Raw genomic sequence first — 19,351 nt, forward strand, 5'->3', positions numbered from 1 at the left:
CCATTCCGGCTTATGAGTCGGGATGTTTCCGAGTTTATCATGATCAACTTCTATAACCTCTTTACACCGACTTGTACCTCGTCGTTTTATCCTGATGACCATGTAGGTCGGTTCATGGGATTTTCACGTTTTGTCGAGCTTAAGTCGGCGCGTTTCGTCGAAAGAAAGAAAAAACAAAACTAAAAAGGAATTTGCAAGAGATATATATGAAAAAGATCTTTCATTAATTGGGGAGGTACCTTATTGCTACTAAAGGTTTTTGACAATCTATTTCCCATAGTCTCTACTATGATGCCTCGTTAAAAACCCTTCTCCAGAAAAAACCCTTTGATTTTGGGAAAAAATCATGAAGTTGGGAAAAGAGTACATCAGGGAGTAGAGTTCGCTTTTAACTGTAGTACCTTTTCATATTACAAGCATGCCACGACCTTGATAACTCGGTGCCGTTCAGGTCGGTCACTCGATAATAGCCTTTCCCTAAGACTTCGTTAATCTTGTATGGTCCCTTCCAATTTGCAGCGAGTTTTCCTTCCCTTGATTTGTTGACTCCAATGTCGTTTCTGATCAATACCAAGTTGTTCGGGGCGAATGCTCTTCGAATGACTTTTTTGTTGTATCTTCTAGTCATCCTTTGCTTCAACGCTGCTTCTCTTATCTGGGCTTCTTCTCGAACTTCGGAGAGCAAGTCGAGCTCCTCTTTGTGCCCCTGTATATTTCCGATCTCGTCATGGAGAATCACTCTTGGGCTTTGTTCGTTGACTTCTATTGGGATCATGGCTTCTACGCCATAAACTAGTCGGAAGGGTGTTTCTCCAGTGGCGGATTGGGGGGTCGTCCTGTAGGCCCATAGTACTTGTGGGAGCTCTTCAGCCCAGGCTCCCTTTGCATCTTGTAATCTTTTCTTCAGCCCTGCCAGTATGAGGTGAACTGGTGTTTAATTTTCATACTGGCCACTAGGCTTCTGAAGGTAGAGTCGGTGAATTGAGTTCCATTATCTGTAGTAATGGAATAAGGTATCCCATACCTTGTGATAATATTTTTGTAGAGGAACCTCCGACTTCTTTGGGCCGTGATGGTGGCCAATGGCTCTGCTTCTATCCACTTTGTGAAGTAATCTATTCCTACGATCAGGTATCTGACTTGTCCTGGCGCCTGGGGAAAAGGACCTAACAAATCCATTCCCCACTTTGCAAAAGGCCATGGAGAAGTGATACTGATGAGCTCCTCTGGTGGAGCCACATGGAAATTTGCATGCATCTGGCATGGTTGGCACTTTTTCACAAATTCTGTGGCATCTTTCTGCAAGGTCGGCCAGTAGAATCCTGCTCGGATTACTTTCCTGGCTAGTGACCTCGCTCCGAGGTGATTTCCGCAGATCCCACTGTGGATTTCTTCTAACACTTCGGTGGTTCTTGAGGTCGGTACACATTTTAATAATGGTATTGATATCCCCCTTCTGTAGAGGATATTTCTCACCAAAGTGTAATGTTGTGCTTCCCTTCGGATCTTCTTAGCCTCCTTTTCCTCCTTGGGGAGGATGTCGAATTTCATGTATTCGACCAAGGAGTTCATCCATCCGAGGTTTAATCCGACTACCTCAAGGACCTCTTGTTTGTCTTTTTCTTTTACCACGGAGGGTTTCTGGAGAGTTTCCTGGATCAGGCTTCTGTTATTTCCTCCTGGCTTGGTACTTGCTAACTTGGATAGGGCGTCTGCTCTGCTATTTAGATCCCGAGTTATATGTTTGACCTCGGTTTCTGCAAAGCGCCCAAGATGTTCCAGAGTTTTTTTCAAGTACCTTTTCATATTTTGGTCCTTCACCTGATACTCTCCACTTATCTGGGAGGTCACCACTTGCGAGTCGCTGTATATCATCACTTTTGTAGCACCGACTTCTTCCGCCAGCTTCAATCCAGCAATCAGGGCTTCATACTCTGCTTGATTATTTGAAGCTGGGAATTCAAATTTGAGGAAAACTTCTATCTGGGTTCCCCTTTCATCCACCAATATTATGCCTGCACCGCTTCCTGTTTTTTTCGAGGATCCATCTACATAGAGTTCCCATGTAGTTGGTTTTTTCTCTTGGTCTCCTGCGTATTCTGCGATGAAGTCGGTGAGGCACTGGGCTTTAATCGCCGTCCGAGCTTTATACTTCAGGTCGAACTCGGAGAGCTCTATTGCCCATTGAACCATTCTCCCTGCAACATCCGTCTTTTGGAGGATTTGCTTCATGGGTTGGTTCGTGCGGACTCTTATTGTGTGAGCTTGAAAGTAAGGCCGTAGTCTTCGTGAGGCTACTACTAAGGAGTAGGCAAACTTCTCCAGTTTGTGGTACCTTAGCTCAGGGCCTTGTAAAACTTTACTGATGAAATATACTGGGTGCTGTCCGACCTCGTCTTTTCTGATCAGGGCCGATGAGACGGCCTTGTCTGCTACAGATAAGTATAGGACGAGGTCCTCCCCAGCTATAGGTCGGGTCAAAATAGGAGGTTGGCTTAAGAATCTTTTGAACTCCTGGAACGCCTCCTCGCATTCAGGAGTCCATTCAAACTGACATCCCTTTCTCAATAAGGAGAACAGTGGGAGGGATTTTAGCGCCGATCCTGCCAAAAATCTGGAAAGGGCTGCAAGTCGGCCATTCAGCTGTTGGACCTCTCTTAAACAAGTCGGGCTTTTCATCTCTAGGATAGCTCTACACTTGTCGGGATTAGCTTCAATCCCTCTTTGTGTTAGCATAAACCCTAGGAATTTTCCTGCCTCTACCGCGAAGGCGCACTTTGCAGGATTTAGTCTCATCCCCGCGCAACCTTATGGTGTCAAAGACTTGTGAAAGGTCAGACAAGAGGTCGACTTCTTTCTTGGTCTTTACCAGCATATCGTCGACGTATACTTCCATTAGGCTCCCTAGGTGAGAGGCAAACACCTTATTCATCAACCTCTGATATGTGGCCCCTGCATTTTTCAATCCGAATGGCATGACCACGTAGCAAAAATTAGCTCTGGGCGTGATGAATGATGTTTTCTCCTGGTCTGGCTCATACATCGGGATTTGGTTATACCCCGAGTAGGCGTCCATGAACGACAAGTATTGATACCCCGAGCTGGAGTCCACTAGGGTGTCAATACTTGGCAGTGGATAAGGGTCATTGGGACATGCCTTATTTAAGTCGGTGTAGTCGACACACATTCTCCATTTGCCATTTTGTTTTTTGACTAGCACTACATTGGCTAGCCATGCTGGGTACTTGACTTCTCTAATGAAACTGGCTTCTAGGAGCGCTTGTACTTGCTCCTCTACTATTAGGGCTCGCTCTGAGCCGAGCTTGCATCTTCTTTGTTGTACAGGTTGGGACCCCGGGTAAACCGAGAGCTTATGGGACATGAGCTCGGGGTCTATCCCAGGCATGTCGGAGGCCTTCCAGGCGAAGAGATCGGAGTTATCTCTTAGGAGCTTAGTCAACCCTCGTTTTAGGGTTTCCCCTAGGTTTGCCCCTATGTGAGTATTTTTTCCCTCCTCTTCGCCGACCTGTATCTCCTCGGTTTTTCCTCCCGGCTGTGGACGCAGCTCCTCTCTAGCCCTTGCGCCTCTGAGCTCTACTGTGTGGACTTCTCGGCTTTTTCCTCTCAGGTTTAGGCTTTCATTGTAGCATTTCCTTGCCAATTTCTGATCTCCCCTTACCGTTGCTATCCCCGCTGAAGTCGGGAATTTCATACAAAGGTGAGGAGTGGATACCACCGCTCCGAGTCGATTAAGGGTAGCTCTGCCAATTAGAGCATTGTATGCTGACCCTACATCGATGACTATGAAGTTTATGCTCAGAGTTTTTGATTTTTCTCCTTTTCCAAAAGTGGTGTGGAGGGGCAAGAATCCTAGTGGCTTTATTGGCGTGTCGCCTAGTCCATATAAGGTGTCGGGGTAGGCTCTTAATTCTTTCTCATCCAACCCTAGTTTGTCAAAAGCGGGCTTAAAAAGGATGTCCGCTGAGCTTCCCTGGTCTACTAGGGTTCTGTGGAGATGAGCATTTGCTAGGATCATAGTTATTACCACTGGATCATCGTGTCCAGGGATTATTCCTTGCCCATCTTCTTTTGTGAATGAAATGGTAGGGAGGTCGAATGACTCTCCTCCGACCTGGTAGACTTTCTTGAGATGTCTTTTGCGAGAGGATTTGGTGAGTCCCCCTCCCGCGAACCCTCTTGAGATCATATGGATATGTCTCTCCGGAGTCTGCGGTGGTGGGTCTCTTCTATCCATGTCATCTCGCTTTCTCTTCCCATGACTGTCCGACCTTTCTATGAGATATCTGTCGAGCCGACCTTCCCTAGCCAGCTTTTCTATCACATTTTTAAGGTCGTAGCAGTCGTTTGTGGAGTGACCATATATTTTATGGTACTCACAGTAGTCGCTGCTGCTCCCCCCTTTTTATTTTTAATGGGTTTAGGGGGTGGCAGCCTTTCGGTATTACAAATCTCTCTGTATACATCCCCTATGGAGACCTTTAGAGGAGTATAAGAGTGATATTTCCTTGGTCGATCGAGACCGAGTTCTTCTTTCTTCTTGGTTTCCCTCTCCCTCTCTTTTGTTGAAGGAGGGTGTCTAGGTCGCCAACTCAAGTCTCTCAGCTTAGCATTTTCCTCCATGTTGATGTACTTTTCAGCTCTCTGCTGTACATCACTTAAGGAGGTGGGGTGTCTTTTGGATATGGATTGTGAGAAGGGACCTTCTCTAAGCCCATTGACTAATCCCATTATGACTGCTTCTGTGGGCAAGTCTTGGATCTCTAAACATGCTTTGTTGAACCTTTCCATATAGGCTCTTAAGGATTCTCCGGCCTCCTGTTTTATTCCCAGGAGGCTTGGTGCATGTTTTACTTTGTCTTTCTGGATAGAGAACCTCATCAAGAACTTCCTTGAGAGGTCTTCAAAACTGGTAACAGACCTTGGGGGGAGGCTGTCGAACCACTTCATCGCTACTTTCGACAGAGTTGTCGGAAAAGCTTTGCATCGCGTAGCATCAGAAGCATCAGCCAGATACATCCGACTTTTAAAATTGCTCAGATGATGCTTCGGATCAGTGGTTCCGTCGTAGAGGTCCATATCGGGGCTTCTAAAGTTTCTCGAAACTTTTGCCCTCATTATGTCCTCACTAAAAGGATCTTCCCCCCCTAGGGGCGACTCTTCTCTACCGTCGTGGGAGTTCTGACCTTTGAGGGAGGATTCTAACTTTAAGAGTTTTCTTTCTAACTCTTTTCGTCGCTCCATCTCCTCTTTTAGGTTCTTTTCAGTTTCCTTTTGTCGCTCCCGTTCCTGTTCTAGCTGCTCGAGGCGACTGTGGACTAATCCCATGAGCTCAGTTGCATGGGATGGTCCCTCTCTCTGATTCGCGCCCTTCCGAAGAATTTACCTTCGGGTTTTTTATTCCGGAGGTGCCTTCCCTGTGTTGATCATTGGCTTCCTGGTGAAGGGTCTGGTCTGCCTCATTGTTTTCGGTGTTCAGATTCTCTTGTTCAGAATCTGTCTCTACATGACCCTCTTCAGGGAATCTATCCGCCATCTTTGGTTGATCTCTCGGGTCCCCGGCAACGGCGCCAATGTTACGTTGGGTAACCGGAGATTAATGGGCCAGATGGCGTTGGTTGGCCCAAACGTATGAAGGAGGAAGCTTTCGAGCGGATCTGTGACTAGGTGCCCTCCGTCCGACTTGTGTGCGTGGAATGGGGGGTGGTACCTGCAAAGACACTCCGATGCCTAAGTTAGCAAGGGCGTGAGCAGGTTTAGAGTGTATTGGGACTTAAAGATACCTGAGGAATGTCAGTGTATTTATAGTGGTGAACCAATAACCACCGTTGAAGTAGTTCCGCCTTTCAAGGGGAATAACCGTCCCTTTATCTTAGGGAGGTTAAGATATGGCTCCTGGAAGTGGTTAGAGAGATTTTAGGGGCAGTTATCCTCTTGAGGGAGGATTTATCTGCCAGCTAATCCTCGTACCGACTTCTTTATAGCAAGTCGTGAAGATAGCCGACTTCGAGGTATCTGGTCGGTGTGATGAAAGGCTCAACTCTTTTGGGTTGGGCCTTTTTTCTTGGATCATGGGCCTTAGTGTTGGGCCAGGGTATGAACAATAATTATATTTTTTATTAAATTTTTACTTTTGATTTTGTATAAAAAAATTTTTTTGTTTGGCTTTGTTAAAATTTGTAAGTGTAATTTTTGTATATTAATTTATTATTATAATTTTGTTATAATATAAATTATTGATCCCATTAAAAAGAAAAAAGTAAATAAAAAATTAATTATAATTAAGAATAAAGTCATAAATAATTAAAATTTATAGTTTAAAATAATATTAAATAAAAGAGTATCAAGAGTATTAAAAAAAGTATAAGTAATATAATTTAATAAAGTATATTTTGATATATTTTTCATATATTATTTTTGCTTTTGATATAAAAATATATTTTGTCAATTTTTATATATTATTTTTATTTTAGTAAGTAAATATTAATTTTATTATAAAATTAATTTATAATATCTATTTAAATATCTAAATTAAAATGACAGAATAATATAAAAAATTTATTTAAATTGATGTCTATTTTAGTAATTTTTTATCTAAAAGTAATTTTGAGTAGTGTAATCCAAACAATATTTACTTTATTATAATCTATTTTGATATAAAGATTACCAAACATAAATCACTTTAACGCAAACTAACTTTTCATCAAAATCAAGTTTGCAAAATCAATTTTATGCAAATTCCCATTTACAAACTGAGATCCAAACACACACTATATTGTTATGGGTTACATAAATCGGTGTCTCTAGTTTTTTTTATATTGTTTTGTTTTTTCAAACAAACAATCACAAATCGGACGGTCCGATTTGTGGTTTAGAAAAAAAAAATTTAATGTTAAAATCGAACCCTTCGATTTTTATTTTCAAAAATAAAAAAATTTAAAAATACAAATCGAACCCTCCGATTTAATCATCACCTTTTCCATACAAAGAACTCGCATGGTCCGAATTCTTCACACTAAAATTGAGCAAAAGCTGTCCCCACACATTAGTGTAACACTCCAAAAACCCATAATCATGCACAACACAAACCAGATTTTCATAACCAAAAAATTAAGCCTCTCTCCCTTTGTATAATAGATTCATTTTTTCATATCTTTAAAACAAGAAATAATTGTATATTTAATTGATTTAAAGTATAACTAAAATATAATAAATATTTCTTAAAAACATATTTTAAATATGTTTTAGAATTATATAATTATTTTTCAAATTAAATGGAAATAATGTAATACGTCAATTATGTAGAGTTAATCTAAACATAATATTTTACATGTAAATAAAATATGTAAAAATATTTATTTTATGTATTAAATATGTGTACAATTAAGTTTAGGTAATTGCTTGAGTGATTTGATGTTTTAATATTCCTTTTTTAATTAAATTTTTAATTTTTTGCTTTTGTAAGAAAATAATTTTTCTTAACAAACATTCAGCAACATAAAATATAATATTAATAAGAATTTATCACCATTCTATATTTAAATATAATATCAATAAATTTTGGAAATGAATGTTACTCCTACAAATACAATGCAAAAATACCATGTGTGATCATGTATAGAGTGACATTATCAAAAACATAAATACTTATATACAAGTTAAATTGAAATGCTATTAGGAATCCCTCTGCAAGTGAGTCCTGTTCTAGACCAAGAACTAGAGGTGTCAGGATATAACAGAGTGTAATCAATCTTTGCTGGTCCACGCCTGTTCTTAAGCTTAGGATCTCTATTTCTTTCCAAGATCCTTGCCTGAATCTCTTTCAATTCTTCCTTAAACTCTGCAAACCTATTTTGAATAGATTCACTGTCTATCCAACCAGGTGACAGCTGGCACCCCAAGTAGACCTCATCAGAGGTGTGCCTTGAGAGCACATCAAACAATGCTACAACAAGGCTCATCTCAAACCTATTTGGCAACATCTTTAGGAAGTATTTGTCTGGGTCCTTCAAAAACTCACCAAACTGGATTGTACCTGAATATATGAAGTATGAATCAAATTCAATTCCGGTACGTTACCAATAAGAATTTTATCATCTTCTGTCAACTCTAGTTTATGATTATGTTTAATAGAAGTGTTTTTGTGGATGTGTCTAATAAAAATATTTTTTTTATAATTATAAATGTATCTCTTAGATGTGTCTCTTTATATATGTGTTTAAAATATAATAATTAATTATTGTTGACAATAAATTAGCAAAAAGTATATTAATATCCTATACTTTTCCAATCAAATTAGAGAAGCAAGCAAAGGAGATAAGATAGTAAGACACAACAGAATTCTTGGCTTAGTTATTTAGCTAAAATGTGGAGTAAACATTTTAGCTAAACAAATTTTAAATAAGATATTTAATTTTTAATTAATTTTTATTATTTGAAAATTATCAAGAATTATTTCTATCAAATAAGATCTATATATTATTTTTAATTAAATTTTTAATATACATATTGAATAAATAAATCTCTAAAATTTTTATTATAAAATAATTAGATATTATATTATTATGAGACAAATTAATCCACTTTTATAAAGACAGAAGAACTATTCTATCTAATGACGTAATTTTCAAAAACTTTTAGAGAATAAAAATTAATTGAAAAACAAATTATCGATATGAAAATTTTTTTAAAATCAATTTAACTATTTATTCTAAAACGTATTTGTACTATTTTTTGGTACATTTTGATTTTTAAAGGATAAATGTATATGTTTGTTTTATTTTATACTCATTGTATTCTCTTATATATATATATATATATATTATGATTGAGATCAATAGTTAAAACTAATTTTATGATTGAGATCAATTATTAAAAATACTGAAATAGTTGATTTAATGATACATGTGAAATGTTTCCTAAAATAATAGTACAAATAATACATAGTATGTAGAAATATAAATAAGAAGTATATGTCTTATTATCTTCAACTTTTTAGTAAATAGAAATTGGTTTAGGATAGAATCATTTCATCTGTTTTTATATCTATTTCTTTTAAAATAGATTTATATTCTAGGGATAGTGTATTTTTTGTCTTAAGATAATTACTAAAGAACAAAAGTTCAAAACTAAAAAAGTTTGTAAAGATAAAATATGAGACTTTAATTAGCATTAGTTTTGTAGTTTTTCATCTTTTGTAGGAAAAATAGATATAAAAAGCAAACAAGATATCTTTTATTTTTAATAAAATATTATCTAATTTTCTAAAAACAGAACATAAATCTCCTGTCTTAATCTCTTTTCTTTTTTCCCTTATCTCTGCATGTTTTTTAATAAACACTCACCAAATACGACCATAAAAATAAAGAGGCATGTAAATAGAAAATAGAATCAAGTAGCTTTATATGAAATTATGTTGACCAAAATACCTTCCATTGGGACAAATTTCTTACACAATGTAGGCCTATTTGGAGGGTAGCCATTGTATGCATATTGTCCAAAGTTTATAGCGGCATGCTGGGCAGAAGCTACCCAAATTAGGATTGTTAGTGACTCAACGAGACTTGAGGTTGTGTCAATTTGGTACCACCATGTCTCATTGTGCTTGTCACCATGTCCAATGGTTCGGATCTCTGACCACCAAGATTGAAGTTCAACATCTGACCTAATTGACTCATCATCTTTGTAATAGAATGAACAGAAATCCTTCACCCATTTCTTTATGGCTACCCAAATTTCAAGCCCATCTGTTGCATAGGGATAATCTTGCAAGAGAAGTTGAACCCCACTTTGGCTGTTTTCATCTTTTATGGCCATTCCCCTGCAAAATTAATTCGGTTATTTTTATGCCTTAATTATATGTTATATTCTTAATTATAGTTTGACTAGATTTTTAATTAGATATATATAGTTTACATAAATTCAGTAAATTTTAAAAGAGCTTACTATGACCAATTTTGTTTTTAAAAATAATTTACATGTATTTCAATTACCCTAAATTCTTATTTACTATTTAGTTTTGCAAGGTCAAAAATATAACTATATTTATCAACAAAAACATTTGCAATAGTAAATTTCTCTAGGGACTTGACTACAAATTCTTTACAATGTAAGGATTTGATTAAAGGATAAGGGTAAATCCAGAGAAATAATAAAAATTAGATTGAGTAAAAACCTAATGTTTCATATATTGACATGTATAAAATTCACTATAAACCAAAGTAATTAACATGAATAAGTTTGTAATAATAATATAACATACCTTTTGATTAGATCAGCAGGAAGTCCTTGTTCATCAAATCTCCACTCTTTATAGAGCTCAGAAGATAATTGCATGGAGATTTCACCAGATGATAGTGTTCTCTCAAGAACTCCTCCTGAATTTATAAGGATAATTCTTGCTAAGGCATTTATATGCATTGTGTCTTTGAAATGAGGATTCAATAACCTATGAATTGGGTGCATCACACTTAGCCTTCTTTTGGTGGCAATGATAAATGGTTCAACAACTGCATGGGTGTGTAACCTGGAAATTTTCACGAGACATTTAAAATTAAATGCAGGAAAAGTAAATGTTGTGTGGCTAATAAGATGTCAAATAACTCACCAATGGCTAATAAGCTGATGAATGATAAACATTTTTACGTCAGCAAAAATAGAGGATATCTTTGTTAGCGTGTTAAAAAATTGAGGATGATTTTAGTAGTTTACCCATAATTTTAAAAAACAAAATATAATAATAAGAACCGAACCGAATCAATTAATTCAATTATAATTGAGAATTGACTATTAAATCAGTTAGGTTCAAAAAAAAAAATCATTTAACATTAAATTGGTAAAAAATCAAACAAATCGATTAACGTTAAATCGGTGCAATCTTTTAATGATTAACAAATTTAAAATAATAAATTATAAAAAAATTATATATTTTATATATAAATATATTATTTTATTATATCCAATTCAATTCTAATTTTAGTTGAACCTTTACTTTGAACTCTACCTCTATCACGAGGTATTCGGATTTTTTTTAAAATAAAATAAAAAATTATAATTTTCTAAAATTTTATTTTTGAACTTTAATTTTTCAAATGCAATTTTTTTTTTTGGTTTTAAAGCAAATTCGTCCCACCTATCGCACCCAGGGGAATTCTAATTACTTTTTATAAAGTTAGCCTAATTTCGACGAATTTCACTTTAAATTTAAAAAAAATGACTAACTCAAATTTTTAAACTTCATAATAGATAATGATATTATCATCACCTCTACAATACATAGGAATACACAAGAATATATAAGAATAAGTCATATTTTTATCGAAGAAATAATGATTTTTTTATTTATAATGGAAAAAAATCCTTATTAAATATGACTTATTCTTGTGCATATGTATATTTCTGAAGACATAAAAATGGTTATCTGTGTATTTTTGTGTACTCTTCCTGGATACGATGATAATGGTTAAAAATTTTGAGTTTCATGAATTTAAAAAAAAAATTACATCACCGGAAGTTATGCGAACTCTATAATAAAAAAAATGAGGAATGTTAGGAGCCAGCAATTTTGGTGTTTTGTAACCATCAATTGGGGTTTTTAATGGTGTGAGATTACATCTAATGGTAGAAAATCATTTATCTTTGTTTTGATGGTTAAGTGCTGGTCAGAAAACACAAAAGTTACTGGCCCCTAGACTTTTCCAAAAAAATATAGAGTTTGTCAGAAGTGGGCGAACTCCCTCTAAATAAAAAAAATTTAGTTGAGAAATTAAAGTTGAAATTGGGGTTTTGAAAAATAATAAATTATTATTTTTTATTTTATTTCAGTGAAAAAGTCTGAGGTATTCGGTGTTCAAACCATCGATAAAACTTGAGCATTTTCAAATAATAAGATGTTAAATAACTCACCAATGGCTAATAAGTTGATGATAAACTGTGTCGTTAGCTTGAACATGAGCCTTAGCAAGCTGCCAAAGAGCTGCTTCTATTCCCTGTTTGGCTGGGAAAAACACTCTGCAGATTCCCTTGCTTAGAGATGAGCCTGGCAAGCTAAGTTCTATAGCCATAGGCTTAAGCATGCCATCACTCCTTAAGAATAGGAATGTCCTTGATGCATAGGCACATACCCCATTTAAGTTTATTCTGTTCAGAAATGGATACAGGTACTCATGGTGATCAAGCATGAATAATCTTCCATGCTTCAGTGCCTGTCATCACTTGCGGAATGAGAAAAAGAAAGGAAACAGAAAAGAAATAACTAAGATGAGATAATCTAGACTGTTGTTACTAACCTGAGGAAGTGTCCATCCTTCAAGCCTCTGTTCTATGAATGATGGATTTATTGAACTCTGAGTTGGGAATGTCTGAAAGGTGAATTGAAAACAGCAACGATTTACCCAGCAATTTTGATTATACAACTCTTATTGAACAAACAATACAACTCTGCATGCACTGTGTTGATGAAATAGTAGCATTATTCTTGGAAAAATAGTTTTGAAGCAGAGTATTATAACCTGAAAACTTGCATCCAATATAATCCAAGGTTTTAACCAAAGTAATTAATGAAGGCCAGAATCAAATTAACTCAATTTCAGAACTAATATAATAATAATACGCACAAAATTTTGATATTACTTTGATCAAATGGAAAATTCTCCCTTCCTGAACAGATTGACATTCATCAACACAAGAGAGGAAAAATAATCTCACTCATTCATCATTTGACATCAGAATCATTTCACTCAAAATGTTGCAAAAGAGTGAACAACAAAAACAAAGCTACAAGCAATAAACACGGACATGTATGAAAAATCAAAGATCTACTACTTTCAAATTTTTCAGAGACATATGAAATATGAAAGAGCATCACCAACAACTCAGTGAATTGGTTTGACTAATTCAACGGCATTGAAAGAATCAACGTTGAAGCCAGGAGGCGGCGCTCGCAGAATGGATCCATAAATACGATCTCCAAGAACAGACGTATCGGAAATCAAGAACACATGAACAGACTATACAAAATTGCCCCCTCGCAAGTGAAGTTATCAAATGGAAGCGCGGAAAGAAGCTCAAAGAAATAATCACCATTCCAGCGAGGACGAAGTAGCCACCATCCCGTTCCAAAGTTAACCGTCAGATCCACCGCCTGGAATATCAAACCTAACTTCTCAGCAAAATCAACGGCTTCAGCATAAACAGAGTCGCTCCAAATATAACCTTCTTGCATGAAGAAACGGCTCGTGCGGCCAGCGTTTGCGGTAGGTATAACCGTTTTCCGTTTGACGGTACTGCTGACGTGGAAGTTACCAAGCTATGAGATCCTCGAACTCGAAGGAGGCTTTCTTCGTTCATATAGTCGCATTTTCGCACCTTGAGATAGGTTGATAGCATGACTTCATTGGCGAGGTGAGTGCTGAGTGGCATTTTGGTGTGCGAGAGTTACAATTTTCTCTTGGCTGAAGTAACCGTCTTTTTGAGCGCGGAGAAGGTTCTTGAGGACGGTGTCCATAAACGAAGGGGTTTTTGCAGTGTCTACGATGAGGAAAATTACCAACGTAACCTTCCAGCTCCATGATGCGATGGAATTCCGGGTTTCCAATGTTATTGGAGGGTGAGGATGCCATCTTCGGTTACTTTGGTGTTCAATCACTGACAATAAATGAGGAGTGTAATGGAATAATACAACGCAAGTGTGGCTGAAAGCTTCAGTTTAAGTGTTTAACACACTAAGGCTTGGTTTGGTAAAGCTTTTTGAAGAGTTGCTTGTACTTTTTAAAAGTTCAAGCTCCTCATTTTGTGTTTGGTAAATAAAAAAGATCATGTGCTTGTGCTTGCAGCTTTTAAAAGATCGGAGTACTTTTGAAAGCACTTAAGATAGAGCTTTTCAAAGTTGGCTTGTGCTTTTCAAAATTTAAAAGTCTAATATAACCTCATATGTTAACTAATTTTTAAATTTAATGCTTGCATTTATGTCTATTATAGTATTTTTAAATTTTAAAAGCTATTTTATCAAATATAATTGTTGTTGCTTGTGATTCTTAAAAGCAATTTTTAATTTGATTTACCAAACATAAATGCTACAACTTTTAAAAAGCCATCTTTTAAAAGTTAACTTTTATAAGCTACTTTTGAAAAGCAAAAGTTTTACCAAACTAAGCCTAAATATATAGACTAGTCTTTTTTCTTTCTTTTGGACCGAATAGAGTAGTAGCTATAGAGTTATAGTTACTAGGAAATTAGTAAACGGACAATGCGTTTTACATGGAGGAGAAGAGTCCCCATGAAGATCTAGCCGGATCAAACTCTTTTAAAATAAAAAATTCAGTAAAATAACAAAATATTTAGAAAATCTTTATTATCCCACTCCTATTCTCCTCTTTTAGTCTTTTGTCACGAATATATAGTCTCTCGGGCATGCATTAAAGCTTTTTATTTTTCTTGGAGTTGAGCAGAACATCATATATAAGATTATTCATGACAAATAAAATGATGTTTAAAGCATGGAAGTACCTTCAAACATTGGATTTTGATTGGGTGGGTTCCAGCCAGCATTTGTCTTCCAAACTCAATGTCATCTTTCCAAACCCATGCATTTTCTGAAATACAAATAATTAATGATATCTAATAATAATAGTAATATTAATATTAACATCTCTCTTACCAGATAGTATTTCAGGTATAGGAAGTTCTAATGGTTTATTCTTGATTAGACGAATAATTTCCTCTAAGTTCTGAATTGGTAACATTTTATTTAAGTTATCTCTGACCCACCCTTCAATTCTTTGGTTCCTAGAGGCAGAGAACAAGTCAAGAATATCTTCAAATGATTCAAAGCTTTTGGAACATTGTTGATGAAGTAATGGTTCTGCTGCCTTGGGTGACAAGAAATGTGCAAGAGCATGTATAGAATTTGATTTCAGTTCCTTCATTTTATTTGGACTAAATCTCTCATCTGAAGGAACATATATCTCAAAATTCCTTGGCCGGCTCTCATTTGCTGGACCTGAGATTTTCCATGGAAAATATTCAACAAAATTTTTAATGAAAATCAATGTGATAATACACTCTTAAAAGAAAAGGGGAACAAAATATAAATTGTATAAACATATCTATTGTTAATATAACCAAAAAACCATGTCACATAATTATTAGAATTACATGTGGATATTTTATCAAAAATAAAATTAAAATAAAAAATGATAGGGAAAGATCTAACACTTTTAATTAAAAAGACATAAAATTGGTTAGTATTGACAAATGTAATGTAAGACCGAGATAAGAAAAATTACCAATTATCTAATATTTTTCAATAAAAATTGATAGTAAGAGACTATTATATACTTTAAAATTTATGCTTTTTTGTTTGTTTGTTTTGGAGTGATTTATTTCTTTTTCCTTTTAGTTTCTCTTTTATAAGGTGAATATTAAAATATATTAATCTGTAAATAAAAAATAAATAAAAATGCCTACAAATGGTCACTTTTTATTGTATGTGTGAAGACAAAAATGGTGTTTCACATTTAAATTAGATTGAACAATTCGGTTGAATATTTAAGCAAATCAAATTAAAATATTAATAATAAAAAAGTAGTTGAAACTACTACTATTAAAATATTATCAGAATTGTTAGCAGTTGGCAGGGACGGATCCAGAAATATTATTCTGGAGGAACCAATAACATATATAATATTAAAAAAGATATATAAAATTATATAATGTAAAATGTATTACAAAAATATATCGATAGAGAATATATTTTAAAGTACAAAAAATATGTATGTACTTTTTATTAACGAAGTGGTCGATTCTTCGTATCATAAAATTTATCGATAATAATAGAATTTGTATTAAATTTTTCAGCAATTTTCTTTTCAATATAATTAAAAGACAATTAGCAAAAAATTAACCTTTCATTTTGTTTATGAGTTATTCTTCATAATATTCATTGCTGAAAAAGATCTCTCAGTTGTAATAGTTGAAACAGAGATAATTAATACCAAATGAATCAAGAAGGACGTTCACAAGAAGAAAAAAAAATTCACTTTATGAGATTTGAAAATTTTTATTTAATTAAAAAATATTAGTAATAATATCTTTTCAAATTTTTTTAATATTGTTACTTACTTTTTTAGATATTAAAAATCATTAATATTTAGGTTAGGTTGGACTTTTATTTATATTAGATTAAATACTAAATAAATTTTTAAAAAAATTAAACTATACTTAATAACTTATTGCTATTAATCTTTTTTTAAAAAAGTTGGGGGTCGAGGCCTCCACTCGCCCCTGTATGTCCATCCCTGCCAGTTGGAATTAAGTTAGTAATAGCCAATAATTAGTAGATAGAATATTTATAACGTTAATGAATAATATTCCTATAAATAACATGACTCTTGTATCATGTAAAAATAATTTTAATATAGCCATTTTATATATAATATTATTTTCTTATTCTATTTTTCTCCCAGAAATTTAACAACTACTTTAAATTTTAAATTGAATTAGATTAGATACTTGGAAAAAGGAAAGAGAGAAATTGTCAAGTATTTGGTAGTAAATAGAATTACCTGAGGCACTAGGCTTGCGAGCTGTTCTTAGTCTACGAGGATATGGATATAACCAAGAAGCACCCAATATAGGTCTAAGATATTCAGCACCTTTCTCAGGGTCACTAAGGTCATTATAGCAATCATATTCATATATTCTTCCCCATTCCTTCCTTTCTTCACTTTCACTACTATTTACATCTCTCTCACCCCTCAATCTTTCAAGCTCTTCCTTTCTTAATTCCATTAGTGCCCTTGGCGTTTCGCTTGGAATATAGCACTGCATGTACTCATCAACAGCTTAGAAACTCAATCATCCAACAAAGCAAACTCTAAAAATTAAAAATAAAATTATGTTGAATAACAGTATAGAATTATTTTATACTATCAATATATAAAAATTTCTGATATTATAAAAAATTATGATTTTAACAAAACAAATCTTAAAAAATATAAATAATTAAAATTAGTTATTTATTCAAAAAAGTTCAATAAAAAATGCTATTATAAGGTTGAATATCTTACAGCATTTGAGAAGAAGAGTCTATCGGATTTGGTCTTCTTGATTGGATACACCCAAGAATTGCAATCAAAGTGAATGATATGATTGTTACAAGTTTCAATTGATGCAGATTGAAGGAAGAATCTCTTCTTGTATCGGTTCTGTATCAAAAAAGCTCTTGGTGTTCCAAAATGTGAATAAACATTTATTCTAATTTTATATATCATGGTTTTTGCATCCCCATTGTCATGTTTTTTTGTCCCATCATGTTTGAGAACTGCCTTCTCACTTAGCTTCCCTTTCCCTGTTACTGTTCAATGCAAACACAACAATTTTTTAAAACATAACTTAAAATTTCTGATTATCAAAATCAATTCTACCAGAATTATTTCTATTAAAAGTGAATTTTACAAAAAAAAAAAAAAAAGAAAAAGAAAAATTTAAACATACACTAATGTAAAGAACATGTACTTACTTGGATCTACTTCTGTGCCACTGTAAATCTGAACAGAAATAAATTTTCCAGGTATTGATTTTCTTTGATCCTGAGTGAGAGTAATGAAGAACTTGCCCTTGAGTGTCAATTGTTGACCAGCATGGCAAATTGGATTCAAGTTGTTGACAATTTTGGTTTTAACAACATTGGAGCACCTCCTCATGCTAGAAACCCTTTTTAGGCCTTCCATTTCATTATTATTCATGCTTCTATAATTGTGGCTGTGCTTCTTTTACTTTCTTTTATTCTTTTATGTTATGAGTGTTTTTAGGGCCAAATCAAGTAATAATATTAATAGTGTGCTTGAAAGAGTTATTACCTTGTGTTAATAACTTGGTATCTGATACTTTGCTTGCCTTGAAGTGATGTTCTAGCTATTGGAAAATATCAATTTTATCAGGTATTGATGTCTCCCTTTTGGGGTGGCATGCAAGGTAGAATTTTACTTTTTAACTTTTGCAAGTTTCAGTTTTGGTTGAGAAATTCCTAACTAAACACAGATTAATCTTAGCTTAAAACTTGTGGTTATTAAAATAGATGAATTTCTTTAATAAATTATCCCAGTTTCATTTATCTGATAAACTAATATACCTCTCTCCATGAACCAAGTTAGAAATAACTAGCAGAAGACTGAACCTTTTTCCTTTATTTTTCAGGTCAATACACATACTAAAATCATAGATTCTTTACAACAGTTTGTAAAATAGACCGATGGTGTATATGTATAACAAAAATGTTATTTATACATCAAAATCAGTCATTAATATATCTGTATATAAATATATGCATAATTTAATTTATTTTTAATGTATATTTATATTCTAACATATATTTTATACCGATAACTGATTTTGGTGAGTAATTTATATGTGTGCATATTATATAATTTGTTCATAATTTCATATACAAACCAATGGACAAAGTGGTTTGGTTTTTTTGTTTTTGGTCATGAAGTGACAAAGTGTTGACCAAAACACTCTCAAGTCTCACCTGGAGCATTTATTTGGATTCTCCACTTCCAAATTGATGGGCCTAAGTTTTTATTTTCGTTCATGTATCTTTGGCATAATATAGGAGCTTCCAATTAAGTCTACAAGGGAAGCGGTTCAGGTGTTCCGCTGTACTTTAGCGAAACATTGATGTTACATTCATTTTAACTATGAAGATATAATGTAAATTATTTAAACGGTCCGGATACATGAAACGTTTCCTTCAATGGACTTAAGGCTGATAATTCATACCCTACCTGCAGATATCCAATCCGGTCTAACCCGTTCGAGTAGGGTAGGCTACCCTACCCGCTGCTGGTCCAACCCGTTCAAATAGGGTAGGCTACCCTACCCGCTGCGGGTAGGGTAGAGTATGGTCCGGATATGCCTGCGGGTAGGGGTAGGATACGGGTTTAGGGTGTATCTTACCCTACTCTACCTGCACCTCAAATATATATCACATATTTTATAAAAATTAAGTATATAGTGAAAGAAGTGAGAGTTAAACCTACAACCTCTCTTATGTAATGACTTACAATAAGTGAACAACTACTAAACTAATTAGTCAATTTAGTAATTTAGAGTATTAGTTTATTATTTTTTATGTTATTAATATGTATAAAATTTGAAATGATCTAATTTTATATTTACTTTGAAAAAATTTAATATATCTGCGGATAGGGTTTGGTAGGGTAGGGTAGGGTTTAGAACTTTAAGGTGCGGGTAGGGTTAGGGTTGAGAATCGGTTGAGAGATTCTCAACCCGCAAGTAAGATAAGGTAGAGTTTTAATAGAATTTTCAACCC

At 34.3% G+C, this 19,351-nt stretch overlaps 1 protein-coding gene across 1 annotated transcript; it reads right to left on the reverse strand.

Moving 5' to 3' along the window:
• Positions 1–7,576: 7,576 nt before the first annotated feature.
• Positions 7,577–17,820, reverse strand: LOC112779871 (linoleate 9S-lipoxygenase). The gene is made up of 10 exons (XM_025824225.3): positions 17,537–17,820; positions 17,085–17,371; positions 16,581–16,839; positions 14,675–15,016; positions 14,524–14,609; positions 12,306–12,377; positions 11,923–12,221; positions 10,280–10,543; positions 9,447–9,838; positions 7,577–8,053 (listed from the first exon to the last, which is right to left on the reverse strand). Exons 1-10 carry the CDS (start codon positions 17,760–17,762, stop codon positions 7,677–7,679), a joined length of 2,604 nt encoding a protein of 867 aa, XP_025680010.1. The 5' UTR covers positions 17,763–17,820; the 3' UTR covers positions 7,577–7,676.
• Between the last annotated feature and the right edge of the window lie 1,531 nt (positions 17,821–19,351).

Source organism: Arachis hypogaea, chromosome 19, assembly GCF_003086295.3.
Source record: "Arachis hypogaea cultivar Tifrunner chromosome 19, arahy.Tifrunner.gnm2.J5K5, whole genome shotgun sequence".
Taxonomy (NCBI): domain Eukaryota; kingdom Viridiplantae; phylum Streptophyta; class Magnoliopsida; order Fabales; family Fabaceae; genus Arachis; species Arachis hypogaea.

Coding starts and splice junctions, on each gene's coding strand:
- LOC112779871 (XM_025824225.3), bottom strand. CDS start 17,762: ATGAATAATAATGAAATGGAAGGCCTAAAAAGGGTTTCTAGCATGAGG. Junction 15,017..16,580: donor TCGCAAGCCTAGTGCCTCAG/GTAATTCTATTT, acceptor GGAAAATCTCAG/GTCCAGCAAATGAGAGCCGG. Junction 8,054..9,446: donor GAAATTTGTCCCAATGGAAG/GTATTTTGGTCA, acceptor TCATATATTCAG/GTACAATCCAGTTTGGTGAG.